Here is a 23,399-nt window from a genome sequence, read left to right as displayed (position 1 = left end):
TAAGATAAGGGGCTGGAGGGTGGAGAAACTGGCATAAAATGGAATAGTTGTCAGTTGTACTTTATAAATATACAAAAGTTCTTTATAACAGTTTTTGTGGCTTATAATTCTAAAGGTGAATTTAAACCATATATTCTCATTCATTGAGATTTTTTCCCCTAATATTTAAGTTACCAACTTGGTACCAGTTTGTTTTATTTTAGATGATTGTCTTTTTCCTCTTGCCCTTTTTAAATTAGGGGGACTACAGGCCATTGCAGAATTATTGCAAGTGGACTGTGAAATGTATGGGCTTACTAATGACCACTACAGTATTACACTAAGACGATATGCTGGAATGGCTTTGACAAACTTGACTTTTGGAGATGTAGCCAACAAGGTATGTTTTCTATAACGTATATTTCTTAAGATAGCTCAGGTATGAGTTAATTTACTTTCATAAAAAACATATTTTACTGATTTTCTTGTCACTCTCCTCATTAAACGATGACTGATAAAAACCTGTGCTTCACTTTCGCTTGTCTTTACTCATTTGGTTGTCTTAAGCCTAAACAAAGGCAAAGGTACATCTAAAGATGGAACACAGTAGTGAATTTATGTAATTGCATTAAAAACACTGTTCATACAAATATACTTGTAGGGATCATTTCTGTGATCCATTACTAGAGAATTTTGTCTGACTGTGTAGAATTAAAAAATAAAAGATAAAACACTTCCTAGGAATGGGATTTAAAATCTGAAAATTCTTACAACCAAGGCAAGTGTTACACACACATTGATTCTATCCAAATAAGAGGCTTTACTCTAAAACCTGTTACTTATCATTTCTCACCACTTATTCACTTTATTTCTCTAGTTTGGCAAAGGAAGAACAGATAGCAAAGAATTAAGATAATATTTGTCTTTTATTTAGGTAAATCTTATGAGCAAAATATCAGGTATGATTAAAACGAAATAATGAAAACTGAATTACACATTTAATAGCCAGAAATAAAGCTTGGCTTCAAGTTGTCTTGTTGATGATCCTCTGTTCTGTATCTAATTTACAGGCTACGCTATGCTCTATGAAAGGCTGCATGAGAGCACTTGTGGCCCAACTAAAATCTGAAAGTGAAGACTTACAGCAGGTAGTATTTAGAATTTCAACTGTTTTTCTTTTTTCTCTTTTTCTTTGAGGCAGGGTCTCACTCTGTCACCCAGGCTAGAGGGCAGTGGTGCAATCTCAGCTCACTGCAACCTCTGCCTCCAGGGTTCAAGCAATCCTCCCACTTCAGCCTCTCAAGGCTGGGCCTACAGGTGCACACCACCATGCCAAACGAATTTTTGTATTTTTTGTAGAGACAGGGTTTCACCACTCCTAGGCTCAAGCAATCTGCCCACCTTAACATCTCAAAGTGCTGGGATTACAGGCGTGTGCCACCACTCCCAGCTAATATCCTGATTTAGATTGTTGCTCAGTATTTAGTATCTCGTGTATAAAAGATAGTTCCATTAACATTAGAAAAAGAAAAATAATTATGTTGTAGTTATACTGTAGGAAATCTTTTTGGCACTGTGGTAGCATTTAGGAGGAATTAAAAAAAAAAAAAAGAAAGAAAAAAAAAACAAGATCTCCCTCTCTTGCCCAGGCTGGAGTGCAGTGGTGCAGTTATGGCTCATAGTAACCTCAAGCTCCTGGGATCCTCCTGCCTCAGCCTCCCAAGTAGCTAGGACTACTGCAGGTGCATGCCACCATGCCCAGCTAATTTTTAAAAAGTTTTTGTAGAGACAGTGTCTCACTGTGTTACCCAGGAAGGTCTTGAGCTCCTGGTCTCAGGAGATCCTCCTGCCTCAGCCTCCCAAAGTGATAGGATTACAGGCATGAGTCACCACAGCTTGCCGGAATTTCTTTCTTAATAGATTTCTGTTCTTACCTCTAGCATTAAAAACAAAAAAGCAACTAGTATGAATGATTTTATGTAAAAATTAATCTAAAATTGATTAATTTGTAGGTTATTGCAAGTGTTTTGCGGAATTTGTCTTGGCGAGCAGATGTAAATAGTAAAAAGACGTTGCGGGAAGTCGGAAGTGTGAAAGCATTGATGGAATGTGCTTTAGAAGTTAAAAAGGTACCTTTGAAAATATTTAGTACTATAATATGAATTTCATGTTTGGCTCTTTTTTTGCTGCCTTCTTCTAGCCATGAGATTCCCTTCTTTTAGCCATGAGATTCCCTAATTTCTTACCTGTGTATTATTTAGTACTATAATAAGAATTTCATGTTTGCCTTTTTTTGCTGCCTTCTTGCAGCCATGAGATTCCCTAATTTCTTTTATTTTTTTTTTTGGAAACGGAATCTCATTCTGTTGCCCAGGCTGGAGTGCGGTGGCCTGATCTCGGCTCACCGCAACTTCCGCCTCCCACATTCAAGTGATTCTTCTGCCTCAGCCTCCTGAGTAGCTGGGATTACAGGCGCACGCCACCACTCCCAGCTAATTGTATTTTTAGTAGAGATGGGGTTTCACCATGTTGGTAAGGCTAGTCTCAAACTACTCCTGACCTTGTGATCCGCCCATCTCAGCCTCCCAAAGTGCTGGGATTACAGGCGCAAGCCACCACGCCTGGCCTAGATTTCCTAATTTCTTACCTGTTTATCTCACCAGTCCATAGTTTTAGAGTACCACAAACTCCTAAAGTACTAAGGTAGAAAAGATTATACAAGGGAGTTTAATGTATATCAAGGTTTCTCAGCCTCAGCACTATAGACATTTTTGACCAGATAATTCTTCGTTTTGCTGGGGCTGACCTGTGCATTGTAGATTGTTTAGCAGCATCCCTGGCCTTTGCCAACTGGCTACCAATATACCCTCCCCCTAGTTATGCTAATCAAAATTGCCTCCAGATATTGTCAGATGTCCCTGGGAGGGAGGGAGGGAGGACAGTGTCACCACCAGTTAAGAATCACTGGTATAAGTGTTACCTTTGTGCTCTCCAAATCTCAATCCCCTCAAATTTTGATGGTCAACTTATCAAGAGGTGATCAGAGCCAAGGGTAAGGAATCGTCAAATAATAATTTGTTTACAGAAGGAAATATCTCCAGGCAGTCCATCTGCTTCAGAAACTAGGCTAAAATTAAAAAGAAAAAAAAAAAGTAAACTTGAAATCTGAGAGGGACCAAGCAAGTTGTCTTAGCTAGTCTAGGTTTCCTTTCACCCAGCTAGTCCTCCTACACCCATAGCCTACATGTTCTTCAAAACTTTCCTCTTCAGAGAAGGCAAAAGGTTTGTTTTTTGTTAGTTAAGCATTTTTGGTAAAGTATTTTATTCTTGGAAAACCCTTGAAAATGTATTAGATAGAAAAGCATTCAGCTAAATTATTAGTTATAAAGATGATATTCAAATATGCTTAGCATCTTCATAAAAATACCTGTAACACTGTTGAATGGATAGAAGACATTTCAGAAAAGAACATGGCCAATAAGCCCTTGAAAAGATACTTAATATCGTTAATCATCAGGGAATGCAAATTAAAACTACAATGAGATACCATTATGCATATGATATTGGTTAAAATTTCAGAGATTGACCATGCATTTTCAAGGATGTTGAGCAGCTGGAAATCATGTATTCTGCTAGTGGGAGTGTAAAATGGTATAATCACTTTGGAGAACATTTGGCAGTGTTTTTAAGTTAAACACACCTACCATATGACCCAACCATTCCACTTCTAAGTATTTACCCAAGAGGAACAAAAACTTATGCTGTCACGAAGACTTACACACAAATATCCACAATAATTTATTTATGATAGCCAAAAACTAGAAATAACTATGTCTGTCAGCAGGTGAATGGTAAGCATATTGTGGAATATTTGTACAAAGTAATATGACTCGACTGTGAAAAAGAATGACTATTGATACATGCAGTAATCTGTAGTGACAGAAAACAGATTAGTGGTGGCCTGGGGTTGGGAGTGGAAGGGAAGGGGGAGGATTATGAGAGGGTACTAGGAAACTTTTGGGGATGATATAAATGTTTGTTATCTTGATTGGACTGGTGGTTTTATGGGTGTATACATGCATGAAAAATTATCAAATTGTAAACTTGAAATGTGTACAGTTTATTGTTCGTCAATTATATTTCAATAAAGTTCAAAAAAATTTGTGCTTGCACACTTAAGTACTCCTAATCTAATAACCCTGTGTAGTTTCAGAAAGATTTAATGTGTGTGTGTATTATGAGAATTTGCACTGCTGCTAACTGGTTCATGATTTAATTCTCTCTCAAGGACCTAAACTCTTCTATGATTTTTTTTTTTTTTTTTTTTCCTCTGCCACCAGGCTAGAGTGTGCAGTGGTAGGATCTCGGCTCACTACAACCTCTGACTCCCTGGGTTCAAGTGATTCTCCTGCCTCAGCCTCCCAAGTAGCTGGGATTATAGGCATGCACCACCACGCCCAGCTAGTTTTTGTATTTTTAGTAGAGACGGGGTTTCACCATGTTGGCCAGGATAGTCTCCATCTCCTGACCTCGTGATCTGCCTGCCTTGGCCTCCCAAAGTGCTGGGATTACAGGCGGGATATAATGCATGGTCAGTCTTCGAAAAACTAGCCATCAGAAATGTATAATATCCAGTTCTGATTTGGGCCCAATTCTGATTAACAGTATTAGAATTTATTTTTTCCCTCTTTTTCTACATTTAGTGCAGCAGTCATGAACATTCTTTTTCTGTTTTTCATTCAACATCAGTTCCATCTCAACTTCAGCTACTAATGAGCAAGAGAATCAGAACTACCTTCTAGCTCTCCTGCGTGTTCTGCATCACTTTAACTCACTCAGAGCTCTTACTCTAGAGCCTTTCCTTTACCAGCACTCTGTGCTTCGTTCACTTAAAGCTGTTGGTCCCTTACTCTTGTCTTCTACATCTTCTCTACTGGATCCTTCTTTTTTATGTTTCAGCTCTCTAGAAGAAGCCCAATATTTTGAAAACAAAAATTTTCTGTGGCTTCTTCTGTTACAGTGTTTCTCTTTTCCAGTAACAACCAAAACCCTGAACAAGTCACTTGCTTCATTTCTTTTTTTTATTATTATTATACTTTAAGTTCTAGGGTACATGTGCATAACGTGCAGGTTTGTTACATATGTATACTTGTGCCATGTTGGTGTGCTGCACCCATCAACTCGTCAGCACCCATCAATTCGTCATTTATATCAGGTATAACTCCCAATGCAATCCCTCCCCCCTCCTCCCTCCCCATGATAGGCCCCAGGTGTGTGATGTTCCCCTTCCCGAGTCCAGGTGATCTCATTGTTCATTTCCCACCTATGAGTGAGAACATGCGGTGTTTGGTTTTCTCTTCTTGTGATAGTTTGCTAAGAATGACGGTTTCCAGCTGCATCCATGTCCCTACAAAGGATGCAAACTCATCCTTTTTTATGGCTGCATAATATTCCATGGTGTATATGTGCCACATTTTCTTAATCCAGTCTGTCACAGATGGACATTTGGGTTGATTCCAAGTCTTTGCTATTGTGAATAGTGCCACAATAAACATACGTGTGCATGTGTCTTTATAGCAGCATGATTTATAATCCTTTGGGTATATACCCAGTAGTGGGATGGCTGGGTCATATGGTACATCTAGTTCTAGATCCTTGAGGAATCGCCATACTGTTTTCCATAATGGTTGAACTAGTTTACAATCCCACCAACAGTGTAAAAGTGTTCCTATTTCTCCACATCCTTTCCAGCACCTGTTGTTTCCTGACTTTTGAATGATTGCCATTCTAACTGGTGTGAGATGGTATCTCATTGTGGTTTTGATTTGCATTTCTCTGATGGCCAGTGATGATGAGCATTTTTTCATGTGTCTGTTGGCTGTATGAATGTCTTCTTTTGAGAAATGTCTGTTCATATCCTTTCCCCACTTTTTGATGGGGTTGTTTGCTTTTTTCTTGTAAATTTGTTTGAGTTCTTTGTAGATTCTGGATATTAGCCCTTTGTCAGATGAGTAGATTGCATACATTTTGTCCCATTCTATAGGTAGCCTGTTCACTCTGATGGTAGTTTCTTTTGCTGTGCAGAAGCTCTTTAGTTTAATTAGATCCCATTTGTCAATTTTGGCTTTTGCTGCCATTGCTTTTGGTTTTAGACATGAAGTCCTTGCCCATGCCTATGTCCTGAATGGTACTACCTAGGTTTTCTTCTAGGGTTTTTATGGTATTAGGTCTAACATTTAAGTCTCTAATCCATCTTGAATTAATTTTCATATAAGGAGTAAGGAAAGGATCCAGTTTCAGCTTTCTACTTATGGCTAGCAATTTTCCCAGCACCATTTATTAAATAGGGAATCCTTTCCCCATTTCTTGTTTCTCTCAGGTTTGTCAAAGATCAGATGGCTGTAGATGTGTGGTATTATTTCTGAGGACTCTGTTCTGTTCCATTGGTCTATATCTCTGTTTTGGTACCAGTACCATGCTGTTTTGGTTACTGTAGCCTTGTAGTATAGTTTGAAGTCAGGTAGTGTGACGCCTCCAGCTTTGTCCTTTTGACTTAGGATTGTCTTGGCAATGCGGGCTCTTTTTTGGTTCCATATGAACTTTAAAGCAGTTTTTTCCAATTCTGTGAAGAAACTCATTGGTAGCTTGATGGGGATGGCATTGAATCTATAAATAACCTTGGGCAGTATGGCCATTTTCACGATATGATTCTTCCTATCCATGAGCATGGTATGTTCTTCCATTTGTTCGTGTCCTCTTTTATTTCACTGAGCAGTGGTTTGTAGTTCTCCTTGAAGAGGTCCTTTACATCCCTTGTAAGTTGGATTCCTAGGTATTTTATTCTCTTTGGAGCAATTGTGAATGGAAGTTCATTCGTGATTTCGCTCTCTGTTTGTCTGTTACTGGTGTATAAGAATGCTTGTGATTTTTGCACATTAATTTTGTATCCTGAGACTTTGCTGAAGTTGCTTATCAGCTTAAGGAGATTTTGGGCTGAGACAATGGGGTTTTCTAAATATACAATCATGTCATCTGCAAACAGGGACAATTTGACTTCTTCTTTTCCTAACTGGATACCCTTGATTTCTTTCTCTTGCCTGATTGCCCTAGCCAGAACTTCCAACACTATGTTGAATAGGAGTGGTGAGAGAGGGCATCCCTGTCTTGTGCCAGTTTTCAAAGGGAATTTTTCCAGTTTTTGCCCATTCAGTATGATATTGGCTGTGGGTTTGTCATAAATAGCTCTTATTATTTTGAGGTACGTTCCATCAATACCGAATTTATTGAGCGTTTTTAGCATGAAGGGCTGTTGAATTTTGTCAAAAGCCTTTTCTGCATCTATTGAGATAATCATGTGGTTCTTGTCTTTGGTTCTGTTTATATGCTGGATTGCGTTTATTGATTTGCGAATGTTGAACCAGCCTTGCATCCCAGGGATGAAGCCCACTTGATCATGGTGGATAAGCTTTTTGATGTGCTGCTGAATCCGGTTTGCCAGTATTTTATTGAGGATTTTTGCCAATGAGAACAAAGATACAACATACCAGAATCTCTGGGACACATTTAAAGCAGTGTGTAGAGGGAAATTTATAGCACTAAATGCCCACAAGAGAAAGCTGGAAAGATCTAGAATTGACACTCTAACATCACAATTAAAAGAACTGGAGAAGCAAGAGCAAACACATTCAAAAGCTAGCAGAAGGCAAGAAATAACTAAGATCAGAGAAGAACTGAAGGAGATAGAGACACAAAAAAACCCTTCAAAAAATCAATGAATCCAGGAGTTGATTTTTTGAAAAGATCAACAAAATTGACAGACCGCTAGCAAGACTAATAAAGAAGAAAAGAGAGAAGAATCAAATAGACGCAATAAAAAATGATAAAGGGGATATCACCACGGACCCCATAGAAATACAAACTACCATCAGAGAATACTATAAACACCTCTACGCAAATCAACTAGAAAATCTAGAAGAAATGGATAATTTCCTGGACACTTACACTCTTCCAGACTAAACCAGGAAGAAGTTGAATCCCTGAATAGACCAATAGCAGGCTCTGAAATTGAGGCAATAATTAATAGCCTACCAACCAAAAAAAGTCCAGGACCAGATGGATTCACAGCTGAATTCTACCAGAGGTACAAGGAGGAGCTGGTACCATTCCTTCTGAAACTATTCCAATCAATAGAAAAAGAGGGAATCCTCCCTAACTCATTTTATGAGGCCAACATCATCCTGATACCAAAGCCTGGCAGAGACACATCAAAAAAAAAGAGAATTTTAGACCACTTGCTTCATGTCTAAACTGGCTGTACTATCTTGAATTCCTCCTAATTTTGCTTCTGATACAACCCTTCTCCTTGATCACAGAGTCTAGATTTGTAGATTTAAGTTTTTCTATTCTACCTTCACCTGTATTTTTTACTTTTTGGTCACTCACTTTTGCTGTTACTACTTATATTAATAATCTCTAATTTATTTTGTGTCTTCTAATTCGAACTATAAAAACATTTTTGAAACAAAACCCCTGGCCCTTGACTTGTAGCCCCACAGAGAGGAACTTTTGTATTTTTCTACCTTCAGCTCTCAACTCTGGGCCAGTTGCAGCTTAATTCAGTCCTTTAAATTCTTGCTTTTTTTGTTCTCGGGATACTTGGAGTGCCCCACCTTTATCTCAGTCACATGTAATTAAAATTGGGCTCATCTTGATTGATGTGAGAAGGATAAAAGCACTTCTTGCATAAAAGCACTTTCTATCTGCCTCCTACCACTTATCTGACAAATTATGTCTAAACCTGCTCCTAGATTGTTTTGTTCACTTAATTTCTTGATGAAGAGAATAAAGTAGCTCACTATTTATTGGGTTAGACCCAAAATGTTTGCTGTGACATTCAAGGCCTGGCTTTTGTCTCTCTGAACTTATTTTTCACTGTTCCCCATCATAGACTGCGATCTCCTTTGCGTCTTCTTTCTGGGTCTTCCGTGCTCTGGTACTGATTCCCACTTCCCTGCCTTTCCTCGTTCTACTTCCCCTGCCAGCAGCAACTGGCTTCTCATCTCTCTGAATGTACAGGTCTTATCCTCCTGAACAGCTCTTCTCCTCCATGAAATATTTGATTGATTTGATTAAATTCAGGCTGTAATAATTTTTCCTTTGGAGCAGTTGTTTCATGTATGGTTTTTTATCTTTTTTTCCCCCAAAGCAAATTGCTAGCACCTTCAATGACAGGTATCAGTTTGCTATGTTTGTATCCTCTGGAGTGCCTCTCATTTGCAGTAGGCACAGAGTTGATTTCTAATTAATGTTTGTTTCCTGATGGATATATAGTAAGAAGACAGATTGACATCACCATCATGGCAAGTTTTGGGTTTGGAGGTTTGTTTGTGTTTTTTTTTTGGTTGTGGTTTTGCTTTTGCTTCTTTGAGACAAGGCCACACAGCCTTGACCCCCTGGGCTCAAGCTATCCTCCCACCTCAGACTCTCAAGTAGCTGGATCTGTAGATGTGCACCACCATGCCTGGCTGATTTTTTTTTTTTTTTTTTTTTTTTTGAGACCGAGTCTTACTCTGTCACCCAGGCTGGAGTACAGTTGCGCAATCTCGGCTCACTGCAACCTCTGCCTCCCTGATTCAAGCGATTCCCCTGCCTCACCCTCCCAGGTAGCTAGGATTACAGGCACCCACTGCCACACCTGGCTAATTTTTTGCATTTTAGCAGAGATGGGGTTTCACCATGTTGGTCAGGATGGTCTCGATCTCCTGACCTCGTGATCAGCCCACCTTGGCCTCCCAAAGTACTGGGATTACAGGCATGAGCCATTGCACCTGGCCGCCTGGCTACTTTTTATATTTTTTGTAGAGATTGGGTATTGCCATGTTGCGGCAGGCTGGTTTTTAACTCCTGGGCTTAAGCGATCCTCCCACCTCAGCCTCCCAAAGTGCTGGGCCTGAAGGCATGAGCCACCGCACCCGGCACATGGCAAGTTTTGACCAAATACCTTTAATTGTGTATCAGAGTGTTTCTGTGGCAATTACAGTTTGACAGTTGACTTTGACAATCGTATGTTAGGGAGTTCCAGGTTTTCGTAATTTGTTATGTGGGGAATTTTAAGAAATTATAGCTTTTCTAGTACCCTTTATTGGTTTTATAAATTACATTGTTAATTTTGAAGCAACCACGTATATATAATGCTTTTTATATAAGCAGAATATTGTATATACGACACTGCAACTTGCTCTTGTCGTGTAATAATACTTCTAAGATATCTTTCCATATCTATTCATGGTTTACAGAATTTTTAAAATCTGCTTTTTTTGAGACAGGGTCTCACCCTGTCAACCAGGCTTGAGTGCAGTGGCACGATCATGGCTTACTGCAGCCTTGACCTACCAGGCTCAAGTGATCCTCCCAAGTAGCTGTGACTACAGGCACATGTCATCATACCCAGCTACTTTTTTTTGTATTTTTTGTACAGACGGGATTTCACCATGTTGCCCAGGCTGGTCTCAAACTCCTAAACTCCCAATCACACCAGTCAGCCTTCCAAAGTACTGGGATTACAGGCAATGAGCCACCCTGCCCGGCCTTTTTTGTTTTTGTTTTTGTTTTTGTTTTTTTTGAGACAGAGTTTCACTCTGTCACCCAGGCTGGAGTGCAATGGTGTAATCTTGGCTCACTGCAACCTTTGCCTCCCAGGTTCAAACGATTCTCCCACCTCAGCCTCCCAAGTAGCTGGGATTACAGGCACCCGCCATCATGCCCAGCTAATTTTTTTTTTTTTTTGTATTTTTGTAGAGACGGGGTTTTACCACGTTGGCGAGGCTGGTTTTGAACTCCTGACCTCAGATGATCCACCCGTCAGCCTCCCAAAGTGCTGGGATTACAGGCATGAGCCACTGTGCCCGGCCACATGCTGGGCCTTAATCCACTTCCTATTCACATTTTTTTTCTTTATTTCAAGCAACCCCAGCCTGAGAATAACCCACATTCTGTTCTGAAAATGTTTTCTTTTCATAATGAACATCAGTTGTGCTTCATATTCTAAGATGTGTGTACTATCTAAACACTTAGAATAAAGTTTATAAAAGTCATTACGCAAATATTGTGTTCTGCTTGTTTTATAGAGATATCACTGATATAAATACTATTTGTTATTTTATGAACATTTTTCTAAATGGAAAGTTATTAATTTACCAGTGAGGGGCAGGCAATAGGATAGATTAAAAAATAGCTTTTATTCAATATCAGTAACATAGAAGTTAATGAGAGACAAATTCCAACTCTAATTAGATGACCCATATTCTGTTTCTTACTAGGAATCAACCCTCAAAAGCGTATTGAGTGCCTTATGGAATTTGTCAGCACATTGCACTGAGAATAAAGCTGATATATGTGCTGTAGATGGTGCACTTGCATTTTTGGTTGGCACTCTTACTTACCGGAGCCAGACAAACACTTTAGCCATTATTGAAAGTGGAGGTGGGATATTACGGAATGTGTCCAGCTTGATAGCTACAAATGAGGACCACAGGTATATATAGAGTTTTATATTACTTTTAAAGTACAGAATTCATACTCTCAAAAAGACCTAATTGTAAGCAATGTTTTACATAATCATGAAAGTTTTAAGCCAAAATATATTTATTATTGTGAAAAGATAACTACTAACTCTTAGTTTAACTCATTAGTGTACTTAATGTAATAACAGTTTATAGTATTATAAAGGAGACTAAATTAAGCAAATGATAGTTGAGAGGTGTAGCCCATATGTGGAGGAAAAAATAGTCACAAATATTGGAACAAAATAATCCATTTCTATTAGTATAGTATAAAAGAATGTGAAAACAAAATTTAAAACAAGACAAAAACTATGAGCATGATCCAGAGAATATAAAGGTTCACATTTTTCTAATGATGTCTTTGTATCAATAATAATAATTTTTTTTTTTTTTTTTGAGATGGGGTCTCACTCTGTCGCCCAGGCTGGAGGGCAGTGTTGCAATCTTGGCTCGCTGCAACCTCCACCTCCTGGATTCAAGTGATTCTCCCACCTCAGCTTCCCAACTAGCTGGGACTACAGATGCACGCCACCACACCCAGCTAGTTTTTCTGTTTTTTGGTAGAGATGAGGTTTCACCACATCGTCCTGCTGTTCTTGAACTCCTGGCCTCCAGTGACCCACCCGTCTCAGCCTCCCTAAGTGCTGGGATTACAGGCGTGAGCCACTGCGCCTGGCCAGTAAATAATATTATTTAGCTAACAGCCATTCATCCAATCTGCTAGAGTTGCAAAACCTAAAAGAGTGCCTCAGATACAGGGCACACATTTTCAGAACTCAGATTCTGTATTATGTCAAACAAAAATACAACTGTCTTTTTTTTCTTTCTTTCTTTCTTTTTGAGATGAAGTCTCGCTCTGTTGCCTAGGGTAGAGTGCAGTGGCACAGTCCCTTCTCACTGCAACCTCTGCCTTTGGAGTTCAAGTGATTCTCCTGCCTCAGCCTCCCGAGTAGCTGGGATTACAGGTAGCCCCCACCATGCCTGGCAAATTTTTAGTAGAGATGGGGCTTCACCATGTTGGTCAGGCTGGCCTTGAACTCCTGACCTTAGGTGATCCACCCGCCTCAGCCTCCCAAAGTGCTGGGATTATAGGCATGGGCTACCGCGCCTGGCCAAAAATATGGTTTTTTTATAGCTTATTCATTTTTTCAGTCTGTGATGCAGAAACTACAAGCCTAGTCTCCCTTTCTGCTATGCAGAGAAGATTTCTTAAGTCCTGTAACTACTGGACTGCTAAGAGAAGACCACCATGTTAAAGCTTATTGTGTACCCTTGCCAGTCCATTTTAAAGCCCACTAAAGCTGAATATGCTGTCATTAATCTTCAGTTTGCCTGCATTAAACAAGCTGTTGCTCTTTCACGTCCAGAGTTCATTATGCTGATCCTCACGCCTTGTTTTTATATGCCTTAAATGTTTTGAAAGCTTTAATTTACTTTATTTTTTAAAAAAAATAATAAGCACACAGTCTGCCAAAGAGCACTTTTTCTTTTTTTTTTCTTTTTTTTTTTTTTTTGAGATGGGGTCTCACTCAGTTGTCCAGGCTGGAGTGCAGTGGTGTGATCTCAGCTCACTGCAACCTCCGCCTCCCAAGTGATTCTCCTGGCTCAGCCTCCTGAGTAGCTGGGACTATAGGCATGCACCACCACACCCAGCTAATTTTTGTATTTTTAGTAGAGACAGGGTTTCACCATGTTGGCCAGGCTGGCCTCGATCTCCTAACCTCAGGTGATCCGCCCTCCTCAGCCTCCCAAAGTGCTGGGAGGCATGAGCCACCGTGTCCGGCCAAGAGCACTTGTAAGAGGGATGGCAGTATCACACAATCAAGCCAAAAAATACAGAGATTACTCTGAAAAGTAAGTGTGCTAGTCTAAGAGCTTATAATGTGCATTGACTACAGAAAGATCCCTAATCAATTCTATCTACCTCTTCCAAGATATATCAATATCAGAGGGGCACCCAACCATAGATTAAATTACCACAAAATTCCTATTCAACATAGGATTTCATGATATATTGATGGTCTTTAAATTGGGAAACTGTTAAATGAGTAGAGTAAATGTACGTGCCCCACCCCCTGCAAATGTTTTAAGCTATTGGGACAGAATAGGAAATGTAGAATTGACAAAAAATGACACCTTTACTTTCTTTAGTGTGACAGATTAGTACTTTAAAACAGTAAACATTACATGAAATAAGAAAGAACAGAAGGAGATGTGGAATACTTGGAATTTATAGGATAATTGGTACAATCATATTATGCCTATTGTTTTCTATCCTTTTATTTGTTGTTACTGGATACACATTTTGACCTTAATTTTATGATCTCTTGATTTTATTTCAGGCAAATTCTAAGAGAGAACAACTGTCTACAGACTTTATTACAACACTTAAAATCTCATAGTTTGACAATAGTCAGTAATGCTTGTGGAACTTTGTGGAATCTCTCAGCAAGAAATCCTAAAGACCAGGAAGCATTATGGGACATGGGGGCAGTTAGCATGCTCAAGAACCTCATTCATTCAAAGCACAAAATGATTGCTATGGGAAGTGCTGCAGCTTTAAGGAATCTCATGGCAAATAGGCCTGCGAAGTACAAGGATGCCAATATTATGTCTCCTGGCTCAAGCTTGCCATCTCTTCATGTTAGGAAACAAAAAGCCCTAGAAGCAGAATTAGATGCTCAGCATTTGTCAGAAACTTTTGACAATATAGACAATTTAAGTCCCAAGGCATCTCATCGTAGTAAGCAAAGACACAAGCAAAGTCTCTATGGTGATTATGTTTTTGACACCAATCGACATGATGATAATAGGTCAGATAATTTTAATGCTGGCAACATGACTGTCCTTTCACCATATTTGAATACTACAGTGTTACCCAGCTCCTCTTCATCAAGAGGAAGCTTAGATAGTTCTCGTTCTGAAAAAGATAGAAGTTTGGAGAGAGAACGAGGAATTGGTCTAGGCAACTACCATCCAGCAACAGAAAATCCAGGAACCTCTTCAAAGCGAGGTTTGCAGATCTCCACCACTGCAGCCCAGATTGCCAAAGTCATGGAAGAAGTGTCAGCCATTCATACCTCTCAGGAAGACAGAAGTTCTGGGTCTACCACTGAATTACATTGTGTGACAGATGAGAGAAATGCACTTAGAAGAAGCTCTGCTGCCCATGCACATTCAAACACTTACAATTTCACTAAGTCAGAAAATTCAAATAGGACATGTTCTATGCCTTATGCCAAATTAGAATACAAGAGATCTTCGAATGATAGTTTAAATAGTGTCAGTAGTAGTGATGGTTATGGTAAAAGAGGTCAAATGAAACCCTCAATTGAATCCTATTCTGAAGATGATGAAAGTAAGTTTTGCAGTTATGGTCAATACCCAGCCGACCTAGCCCATAAAATACATAGTGCAAATCATATGGATGATAATGATGGAGAACTAGATACACCAATAAATTATAGTCTTAAATATTCAGATGAGCAGTTGAACTCTGGAAGGCAAAGTCCTTCACAGAATGAAAGATGGGCAAGACCCAAACACATAATAGAAGATGAAATAAAACAAAGTGAGCAAAGACAATCAAGGAGTCAAAGTACAACTTATCCTGTTTATACTGAGAGCACTGATGATAAACACCTCAAGTTCCAACCACATTTTGGACAGCAGGAATGTGTTTCTCCATACAGGTCACGGGGAGCCAACGGTTCAGAAACAAATCGAGTGGGTTCTAATCATGGAATTAATCAAAATGTAAGCCAGTCTTTGTGTCAAGAAGATGTCTATGAAGATGATAAGCCTACCAATTATAGTGAACGTTACTCTGAAGAAGAACAGCATGAAGAAGAAGAGAGACCAACAAATTATAGCATAAAATACAATGAAGAGAAACATCATGTGGATCAGCCTATTGATTATAGTTTAAAATATGCCACAGATATTCCTTCTTCACAGAAACAGTCATTTTCATTCTCAAAGAGTTCATCTGGACAAAGCACTAAAACTGAACATATCTCTTCAAGCAGTGAGAATACGTCCACACCTTCATCTAATGCCAAGAGGCAGAATCAGCTCCATCCAAGTTCTGCACAGAGTAGAAGTGGTCAGACTCAAAAGGCTGCCACTTGCAAAGTTTCTTCTATTAACCAAGAAACAATACAGACTTATTGTGTGGAAGATACTCCAATATGTTTTTCAAGATGTAGTTCACTATCATCTTTGTCATCAGCTGAAGATGAAATAGGATGTGATCAGACGACACAGGAAGCAGATTCTGCTAATACCCTGCAAATAGCAGAAATAAAAGACAAGATTGGAACTAGGTCAACTGAAGACCCTGTAAGTGAAGTTCCAGCAGTGTCGCAGCACACTAGAACCAAATCCAGCAGACTGCAGGGTTCTAGTTTATCTTCAGAATCAACCAGGCACAAAGCTGTTGAATTTTCTTCAGGAGCAAAATCTCCCTCCAAAAGTGGTGCTCAGACACCCAAAAGTCCACCTGAACACTATGTTCAGGAGACTCCACTTATGTTTAGCAGATGTACTTCCGTCAGTTCACTTGATAGTTTTGAGAGTCGTTCGATTGCCAGCTCCGTTCAGAGTGAACCATGCAGTGGAATGGTAAGTGGCATTATAAGCCCCAGTGATCTTCCAGATAGCCCTGGACAAACCATGCCACCAAGCAGAAGTAAAACCCCTCCACCACCACCTCAAACAGCTCAAACCAAGCGAGAAACACCTAAAAATAAAACACCTACTGCCGAAAAGAGAGAGAGTGGACCTAAGCAAGCTGCAGTAAATGCTGCAGTTCAGAGGGTCCAGGTTCTTCCAGATGCTGATACTTTATTACACTTTGCCACAGAAAGTACTCCAGATGGATTTTCTTGTTCATCTAGCCTGAGTGCTCTGAGCCTCGATGAGCCATTTATACAGAAAGATGTGGAATTAAGAATAATGCCTCCAGTTCAGGAAAATGACAATGGGAATGAAACAGAATCAGAACAACCTAAAGAATCAAATGAAAACCAAGAGAAAGAGGCAGAAAAAACTATTGATTCTGAAAAGGACCTATTAGATGATTCAGATGATGATGATATTGAAATACTAGAAGAATGTATTATTTCTGCCATGCCAACAAAGTCATCACGTAAAGCAAAAAAGCCAGCCCAGACTGCTTCAAAATTACCTCCACCTGTGGCAAGGAAACCAAGTCAGCTGCCTGTGTACAAACTTCTGCCATCACAAAACAGGTTGCAACCCCAAAAGCATGTTAGTTTTACACCGGGAGATGATATGCCACGAGTGTATTGTGTAGAAGGGACACCTATAAACTTTTCCACAGCTACATCTCTAAGTGATCTAACAATAGAATCCCCTCCAAATGAGTTAGCTGCTGGAGAAGGAGTTAGAGCAGGGGCACAGTCAGGTGAATTTGAAAAACGAGATACCATTCCTACAGAAGGCAGAAGTACAGATGAGGCTCAAGGAGGAAAAACCTCATCTGTAACCATACCTGAATTGGATGACAATAAAGCAGAGGAAGGTGATATTCTTGCAGAATGCATTAATTCTGCTATGCCCAAAGGGAAAAGTCACAAGCCTTTCCGTGTGAAAAAGATAATGGGCCAGGTCCAGCAAGCATCTGCGTCCTCTTCTGCAACCAACAAAAATCAGTTAGATGGTAAGAAAAAGAAACCAACTTCACCAGTAAAACCTATACCACAAAATACTGAATATCGGACACGTATAAGAAAAAATGCAGACTCAAAAAATAATTTAAATGCTGAGAGAGTTTTCTCAGACAACAAAGATTCAAAGAAACAGAATTTGAAAAATAATTCCAAGGACTTCAACGATAAGCTCCCAAATAATGAAGATAGAGTCAGAGGAAGTTTTGCTTTTGATTCACCTCATCATTACACACCTATTGAAGGAACTCCTTACTGTTTTTCACGAAATGATTCTTTGAGTTCTCTAGATTTTGATGATGATGATGTTGACCTTTCCAGGGAAAAGGCTGAATTAAGAAAGGCGAAAGAAAATAAGGAATCAGAAGCTAAAGTTACCAGCCACACAGAACTAACCTCCAACCAACAATCAGCTAGTAAGACACAAGCTATTGCAAAGCATCCAATAAATCGAGGTCAGCTTAAACCCATACTGCAGAAGCAATCCACTTTTCCCCAGTCATCCAAAGACATACCAGACAGGGGGGCAGCAACTGATGAAAAATTACAGAATTTTGCTATTGAAAATACTCCAGTTTGCTTTTCTCATAATTCCTCTCTGAGTTCTCTCAGTGACATTGACCAAGAAAACAACAACAATAAAGAAAATGAACCTATCAAAGAGACTGAGCCCCCTGATTCACAGGGAGAACCAAGTAAACCTCAAGCATCAGGCTATGCTCCAAAATCGTTTCATGTTGAAGATACCCCAGTTTGTTTTTCAAGAAACAGTTCTCTCAGTTCTCTTAGTATTGACTCTGAAGATGACCTGTTGCAGGAATGTATAAGCTCCGCAATGCCAAAAAAGAAAAAGCCTTCAAGACTTAAGGGTGATAATGAAAAACATAGTCCCAGAAATATGGGTGGCATATTAGCTGAAGATCTGACACTTGATTTGAAAGATATACAGAGACCAGATTCAGAACATGGTTTATCCCCTGATTCAGAAAATTTTGATTGGAAAGCTATTCAGGAAGGTGCAAATTCCATAGTAAGTAGTTTACATCAAGCTGCTGCTGCTGCATGTTTATCTAGACAAGCTTCATCTGATTCAGATTCCATCCTTTCCCTGAAATCAGGAATCTCTCTGGGATCACCATTTCATCTTACACCTGATCAAGAAGAAAAACCCTTTACAAGTAATAAAGGCCCACGAATTCTAAAACCAGGGGAGAAAAGTACATTGGAAACTAAAAAGATAGAATCTGAAAGTAAAGGAATCAAAGGAGGAAAAAAAGTTTATAAAAGTTTGATTACTGGAAAAGTTCGATCTAATTCAGAAATTTCAGGCCAAATGAAGCAGCCCCTTCAAGCAAACATGCCTTCAATCTCTCGAGGCAGGACAATGATTCATATTCCAGGAGTTCGAAATAGCTCCTCAAGTACAAGTCCTGTTTCTAAAAAAGGCCCACCCCTTAAGACTCCAGCCTCCAAAAGCCCTAGTGAAGGTCAAACGGCCACCACTTCTCCTAGAGGAGCCAAGCCATCTGTGAAATCAGAATTAAGCCCTGTTGCCAGGCAGACATCTCAAATAGGTGGGTCAAGTAAAGCACCTTCTAGATCAGGATCTAGAGATTCGACCCCTTCAAGACCTGCCCAGCAACCGTTAAGTAGACCTGTACAGTCTCCTGGCCGAAACTCAATTTCCCCTGGTAGAAATGGAATAAGTCCTCCTAACAAATTATCTCAGCTTCCAAGGACATCATCTCCTAGTACTGCTTCAACTAAGTCCTCAGGTTCTGGAAAAATGTCGTATACATCTCCAGGCAGACAGATGAGCCAACAGAACCTTACCAAACAAACAGGTTTATCCAAGAACGCCAGTAGTATTCCAAGAAGTGAGTCTGCCTCCAAAGGGCTAAATCAGGTGAATAATGGTAATGGAGCCAATAAAAAGATAGAACTTTCTAGAATGTCTTCAACTAAATCAAGTGGAAGTGAATCTGATAGATCAGAAAGACCTGTATTAGTACGCCAGTCAACTTTCATCAAAGAAGCTCCAAGCCCAACCTTAAGAAGAAAATTGGAGGAATCTGCTTCATTTGAATCTCTTTCTCCATCGTCTAGACCGGCTTCTCCCACTAGGTCCCAGGCACAAACTCCAGTTTTAAGTCCTTCCCTTCCTGATATGTCTCTATCCACACATTCATCTGTTCAGGCTGGTGGATGGCGAAAACTACCCCCTAATCTCAGTCCCACTATAGAGTATAATGATGGAAGACCAGTAAAGCGCCATGATATTGCACGGTCTCATTCTGAAAGTCCTTCTAGACTTCCGATCAATAGGTCAGGAACCTGGAAACGTGAGCACAGCAAACATTCATCATCCCTTCCTCGAGTAAGCACTTGGAGAAGAACTGGAAGTTCATCTTCAATTCTTTCTGCTTCATCAGAATCCAGTGAAAAAGCAAAAAGTGAGGATGAAAAACATGTGAACTCTATTTCAGGAACCAAACAAAGTAAAGAAAACCAAGTATCTGCAAAAGGAACATGGAGAAAAATAAAAGAAAATGAAATTTCTCCCACAAATAGTACTTCTCAGACCATTTCCTCAGGTGCTACAAATGGTGCTGAATCAAAGACTCTAATTTATCAAATGGCACCTGCTGTTTCTAAAACAGAGGATGTTTGGGTAAGAATTGAGGACTGTCCCATTAACAATCCTAGATCTGGAAGATCTCCCACAGGTAATACTCCCCCGGTGATTGACAGTGTTTCAGAAAAGGGAAATGCAAACAAAGATTCAAAAGATAATCAGGCAAAACAAAATGTGGGTAATGGCAGTGTTCCCATGCGTACCGTGGGTTTGGAAAATCGCCTGAACTCCTTTATTCAGGTAGATGCCCCTGACCAGAAAGGAACTGAGACAAAACCAGGACAAAATAATCCTGTCCCTGTATCAGAGACTAATGAAAGTTCTATAGTGGAGCGTACCCCATTCAGTTCTAGCAGCTCAAGCAAACACAGTTCACCTAGTGGGACTGTTGCTGCCAGAGTGACTCCTTTTAATTACAACCCAAGCCCTAGGAAAAGCAGCGCAGATAGCACTTCAGCTCGGCCGTCTCAGATCCCAACTCCAGTGAATAACAACACAAAGAAGCGAGATTCAAAAACTGACAGCACAGAATCCAGTGGAACCCAAAGTCCTAAGCGTCATTCTGGGTCTTACCTTGTGACATCCGTTTAAAAGAGCGGAAGAATGAAACTAAGAAAATTATATGTTAATTACAACTGCTATATAGACATTTTGTTTCAAATGAAACTTAAAAGACTGAGAAATTTTGTAAATAGGTTTGATTCTTGTTAGAGGGTTTTTGTTCTGGAAGCCATATTTGATAGTATACTTTGTCTTCACTGGTCTTATTTTGGGAGGCACTCTTGATGGTTGGGAAAAAAAATAGTAAAGCCAAGTATGTTTGTACAGTATGTTTTACATGTATTTAAGTAGCATCCCATCCCAACTTCCTTTAATTATTGCTTGTCTAAAAATAACACTACAGATAGGAAATATGATATATTGCTGTTATCAATCATTTCTAGATTATAAACTGACTAAACTTACATCAGGGAGAAATTGGTATTTATGCAAAAAAAGAAAATGTTTTTGTCCTTGTGAGTCCATCTAACATCATAATTAATCATGTGGCTGTGAAATTCACAGTAATATGGTTCCCGATGAACAAGTTTACCCAGCCTGCTTTGCTTTACTGCATGAATGAAACTGATGGTTCAATTTCAGAAGTAATGATTAACAGTTATGTGGTCACATGATGTGCATAGAGATAGCTACAGTGTAATCATTTACACTATTTTGTGCTCAAAACAAAACAAAAATCTGTGTAACTGTAAAACATTGAATGAAACTATTTTACCTGAACTAGATTTTATCTGAAAGTAGGTAGAATTTTTGCTATGCTGTAATTTGTTGTATATTCTGGTATTTGAGGTGAGATGGCTGCTCTTTTATTAATGAGACATGAATTGTGTCTCAACAGAAACTAAATGAACATTTCAGAATAAATTATTGCTGTATGTAAACTATTACTGAAATTGGTATTTGTTTGAAGGGTCTTGTTTCACACTTGTATTAATAATTGTTTAAAAGGCCTCTCTTAAAAGCTCATATAAATTTTTTTCTTCAGATTCTATGCATTAAGAGTAAAATTCCTCTTACTGTAATAAAAACAATTGAAGAAGACTGTTGCCACTTAACCATTCCATGTGTTGGCACTTAGCCATTCCTGAAATTTCTTTTATGTGATTAGCTCATCTTGATTTTTAATATTTTTCCGCTTAAACTTTTTTTTCTTACTCCACTGGAGCTCAGTAAAAATAAATTCATATAATAGCAATGTAAACAGCCTAGTATAGACTAAGCATTAAGCATAATATGCCCACATAATTTCCTTTTTCTTAATGTTACAGAATTCTGTAGTTGAAATTGATTATTCTTAGACGTTGTAGTCTCTTCGAAGCTTTACAATGTTACTGTCTTGCCCGTTCATCTTGTTGCAACTGGGTCTGATGTGAACACTTTATCACCCTGTATGTTAGGGCAAAATTTCAGCAGTGAAGTATAATCAGCTGTTTGCCATGTTCAGGAAATTCAAATCACATGGAACTTCAGAGGTAGGTTTAATACCATTAGGATATTCAGAAGTATGTTTTAAAATCCCTGCCTGTTAAGGAAACTTTGTTTTTGGTGGGTACAGTTCTGGGGTACATGTTAAGTGCCCCCTTGTACAATGGAGGGAAGTGCTTCTTCCTGAAGGAAAATAAACTGACACTTATTAACTAAGATAATTTACTTAATATATCTTCCTTGGTTTGTTCTAAAAGATCAAAGGGTGACTGTGATGATACATGCACACATATTTGTTGAATAAATGAAAATTTATTTTTAGTGATAAGATTCATACACTATTTGGGAAGGGAAAACCTTTTTAAGCATTGTGGGGCACTCAGGAGATAAAAGAGGAGTAAACACACCTACCTGGTGCCTTGAAAATCACATTAAGTAGTTAATTATCTACCCCTTACCTGTGTTTATAACTTCCAGGTAATGAGAATGATTTTTTTAAAGCTAAAATGCCAGTAAATAAAGTGCTATGACTGGAGCTAAGGTATTTGACTCCAATGCCTGTACTGTGTCTACTGCACCACTTTGTAAACACTTCAATTTACTATCTTTGAAATGATTGACATTTACATTTTTGCCAAATGTTATCTGAAATTGTCTATGAATACAATCTATTTCTGTTGTTCTCCAAGGCTTCCATAAACAATGGAGATACATGCATATAGGTCATATTGGTTTCCTTTCATTTTCTGACTTTCTATTTCTAACTTTCTGAATTATTGCTTGCCAGTTTTTGCAAACCACTTCAAGTACTTCTATGGAAAGAGATGGGATGTTAGTCATTAGATAAAATTGCCTTTTAATTCAAATAAGGAAGAAAATATAAATGCTGAAAATGAAGAGTTCATTCCACATGCCAGAAAAGTGGAATTTTTGTAGGCAACACTGACTGGGAGAAGGGCCAGTCTACACTACCCATTGAAGTAAAGATTGCTGGATGAGGCCCTCTATTAGAGATAGTGGTTCTGAATTAGTAAAGGGGCAAATCTCAATTCTATTTATAGATGTTCACAGGGTGCTGCTATAATCGATAGTAGGCCAAACATTCCCAATTTATGCTTGTTTACAAATGGAATATTAAGTCCAGTGTTGGGAATTAGTCAAGAGTTACGATGCCTGTTTAGAGAGGAGTGGGGGAGAGAGTTACCTATCGTAAGGCACTTCAAAGGAGTGCGTTGGCATCACCAGGAGTGCTTACCAAGACATAGCTGGGCCATACCCCTAGTTTGATTCAGGAGGTTTGGAATGGGGCCCAAGAACGTGCATATCTAACAAGTTGGAAGGTGAGGCTAATGCTGCTGGTCTGGAGACCACACTTTGAGAATTACTGCCCTAAGTTATCACAGTGAGGCTCCTTGAGTGAGTGCCTTCAGCTCTAGCGATTCCTCCCAACAGCTGGACCTTTAATCTGACAAAGTATGCCAACAGATAAACTCTCCTTCCCCTAGGCACAAAATTCAGTATTGAGCCATCCAATCTGATAATGCTCAT

The 23,399-nt window shown here is 39.2% G+C and overlaps 2 protein-coding genes across 11 annotated transcripts in view; both read left to right on the top strand.

Annotated features, from left to right (window-relative positions):
* The window catches only part of APC (APC regulator of WNT signaling pathway), a 150,173-nt gene extending 127,605 nt beyond the window's left edge, over positions 1 to 22,568 (top strand). For 9 of the 10 annotated variants that reach the window (XM_033178919.1, XM_033178920.1, XM_033178923.1 and 6 more), the window contains 5 exons: positions 240 to 379; positions 1,050 to 1,127; positions 1,992 to 2,108; positions 11,298 to 11,512; positions 13,883 to 22,568. In XM_033178919.1, the coding sequence (XP_033034810.1) occupies positions 240 to 379; positions 1,050 to 1,127; positions 1,992 to 2,108; positions 11,298 to 11,512; positions 13,883 to 20,456 (7,124 nt within the window). In that variant the 3' untranslated portion in view covers positions 20,457 to 22,568. The remainder of the gene's footprint in view (positions 1 to 239; positions 380 to 1,049; positions 1,128 to 1,991; positions 2,109 to 11,297; positions 11,513 to 13,882) is intronic. The other variant, XM_033178921.1, reaches the window with a different exon arrangement.
* Positions 12,486 to 23,399, top strand: part of LOC117064820 (presequence protease, mitochondrial-like) — a 31,321-nt gene continuing 20,407 nt past the window's right edge. The window contains exon 1 of the mRNA XM_033178935.1: positions 12,486 to 12,505. The gene's annotated coding sequence lies outside the window, so the exon portion shown is untranslated. The remainder of the gene's footprint in view (positions 12,506 to 23,399) is intronic.

The sequence above is a fragment of the Trachypithecus francoisi genome, unplaced genomic scaffold (assembly GCF_009764315.1).
Source record: "Trachypithecus francoisi isolate TF-2019V2 unplaced genomic scaffold, Tfra_2.0 Lachesis_group2, whole genome shotgun sequence".
Taxonomy (NCBI): Eukaryota; Metazoa; Chordata; class Mammalia; order Primates; family Cercopithecidae; genus Trachypithecus; species Trachypithecus francoisi.
This window is presented reverse-complemented; position numbering and strand designations above follow the sequence as displayed.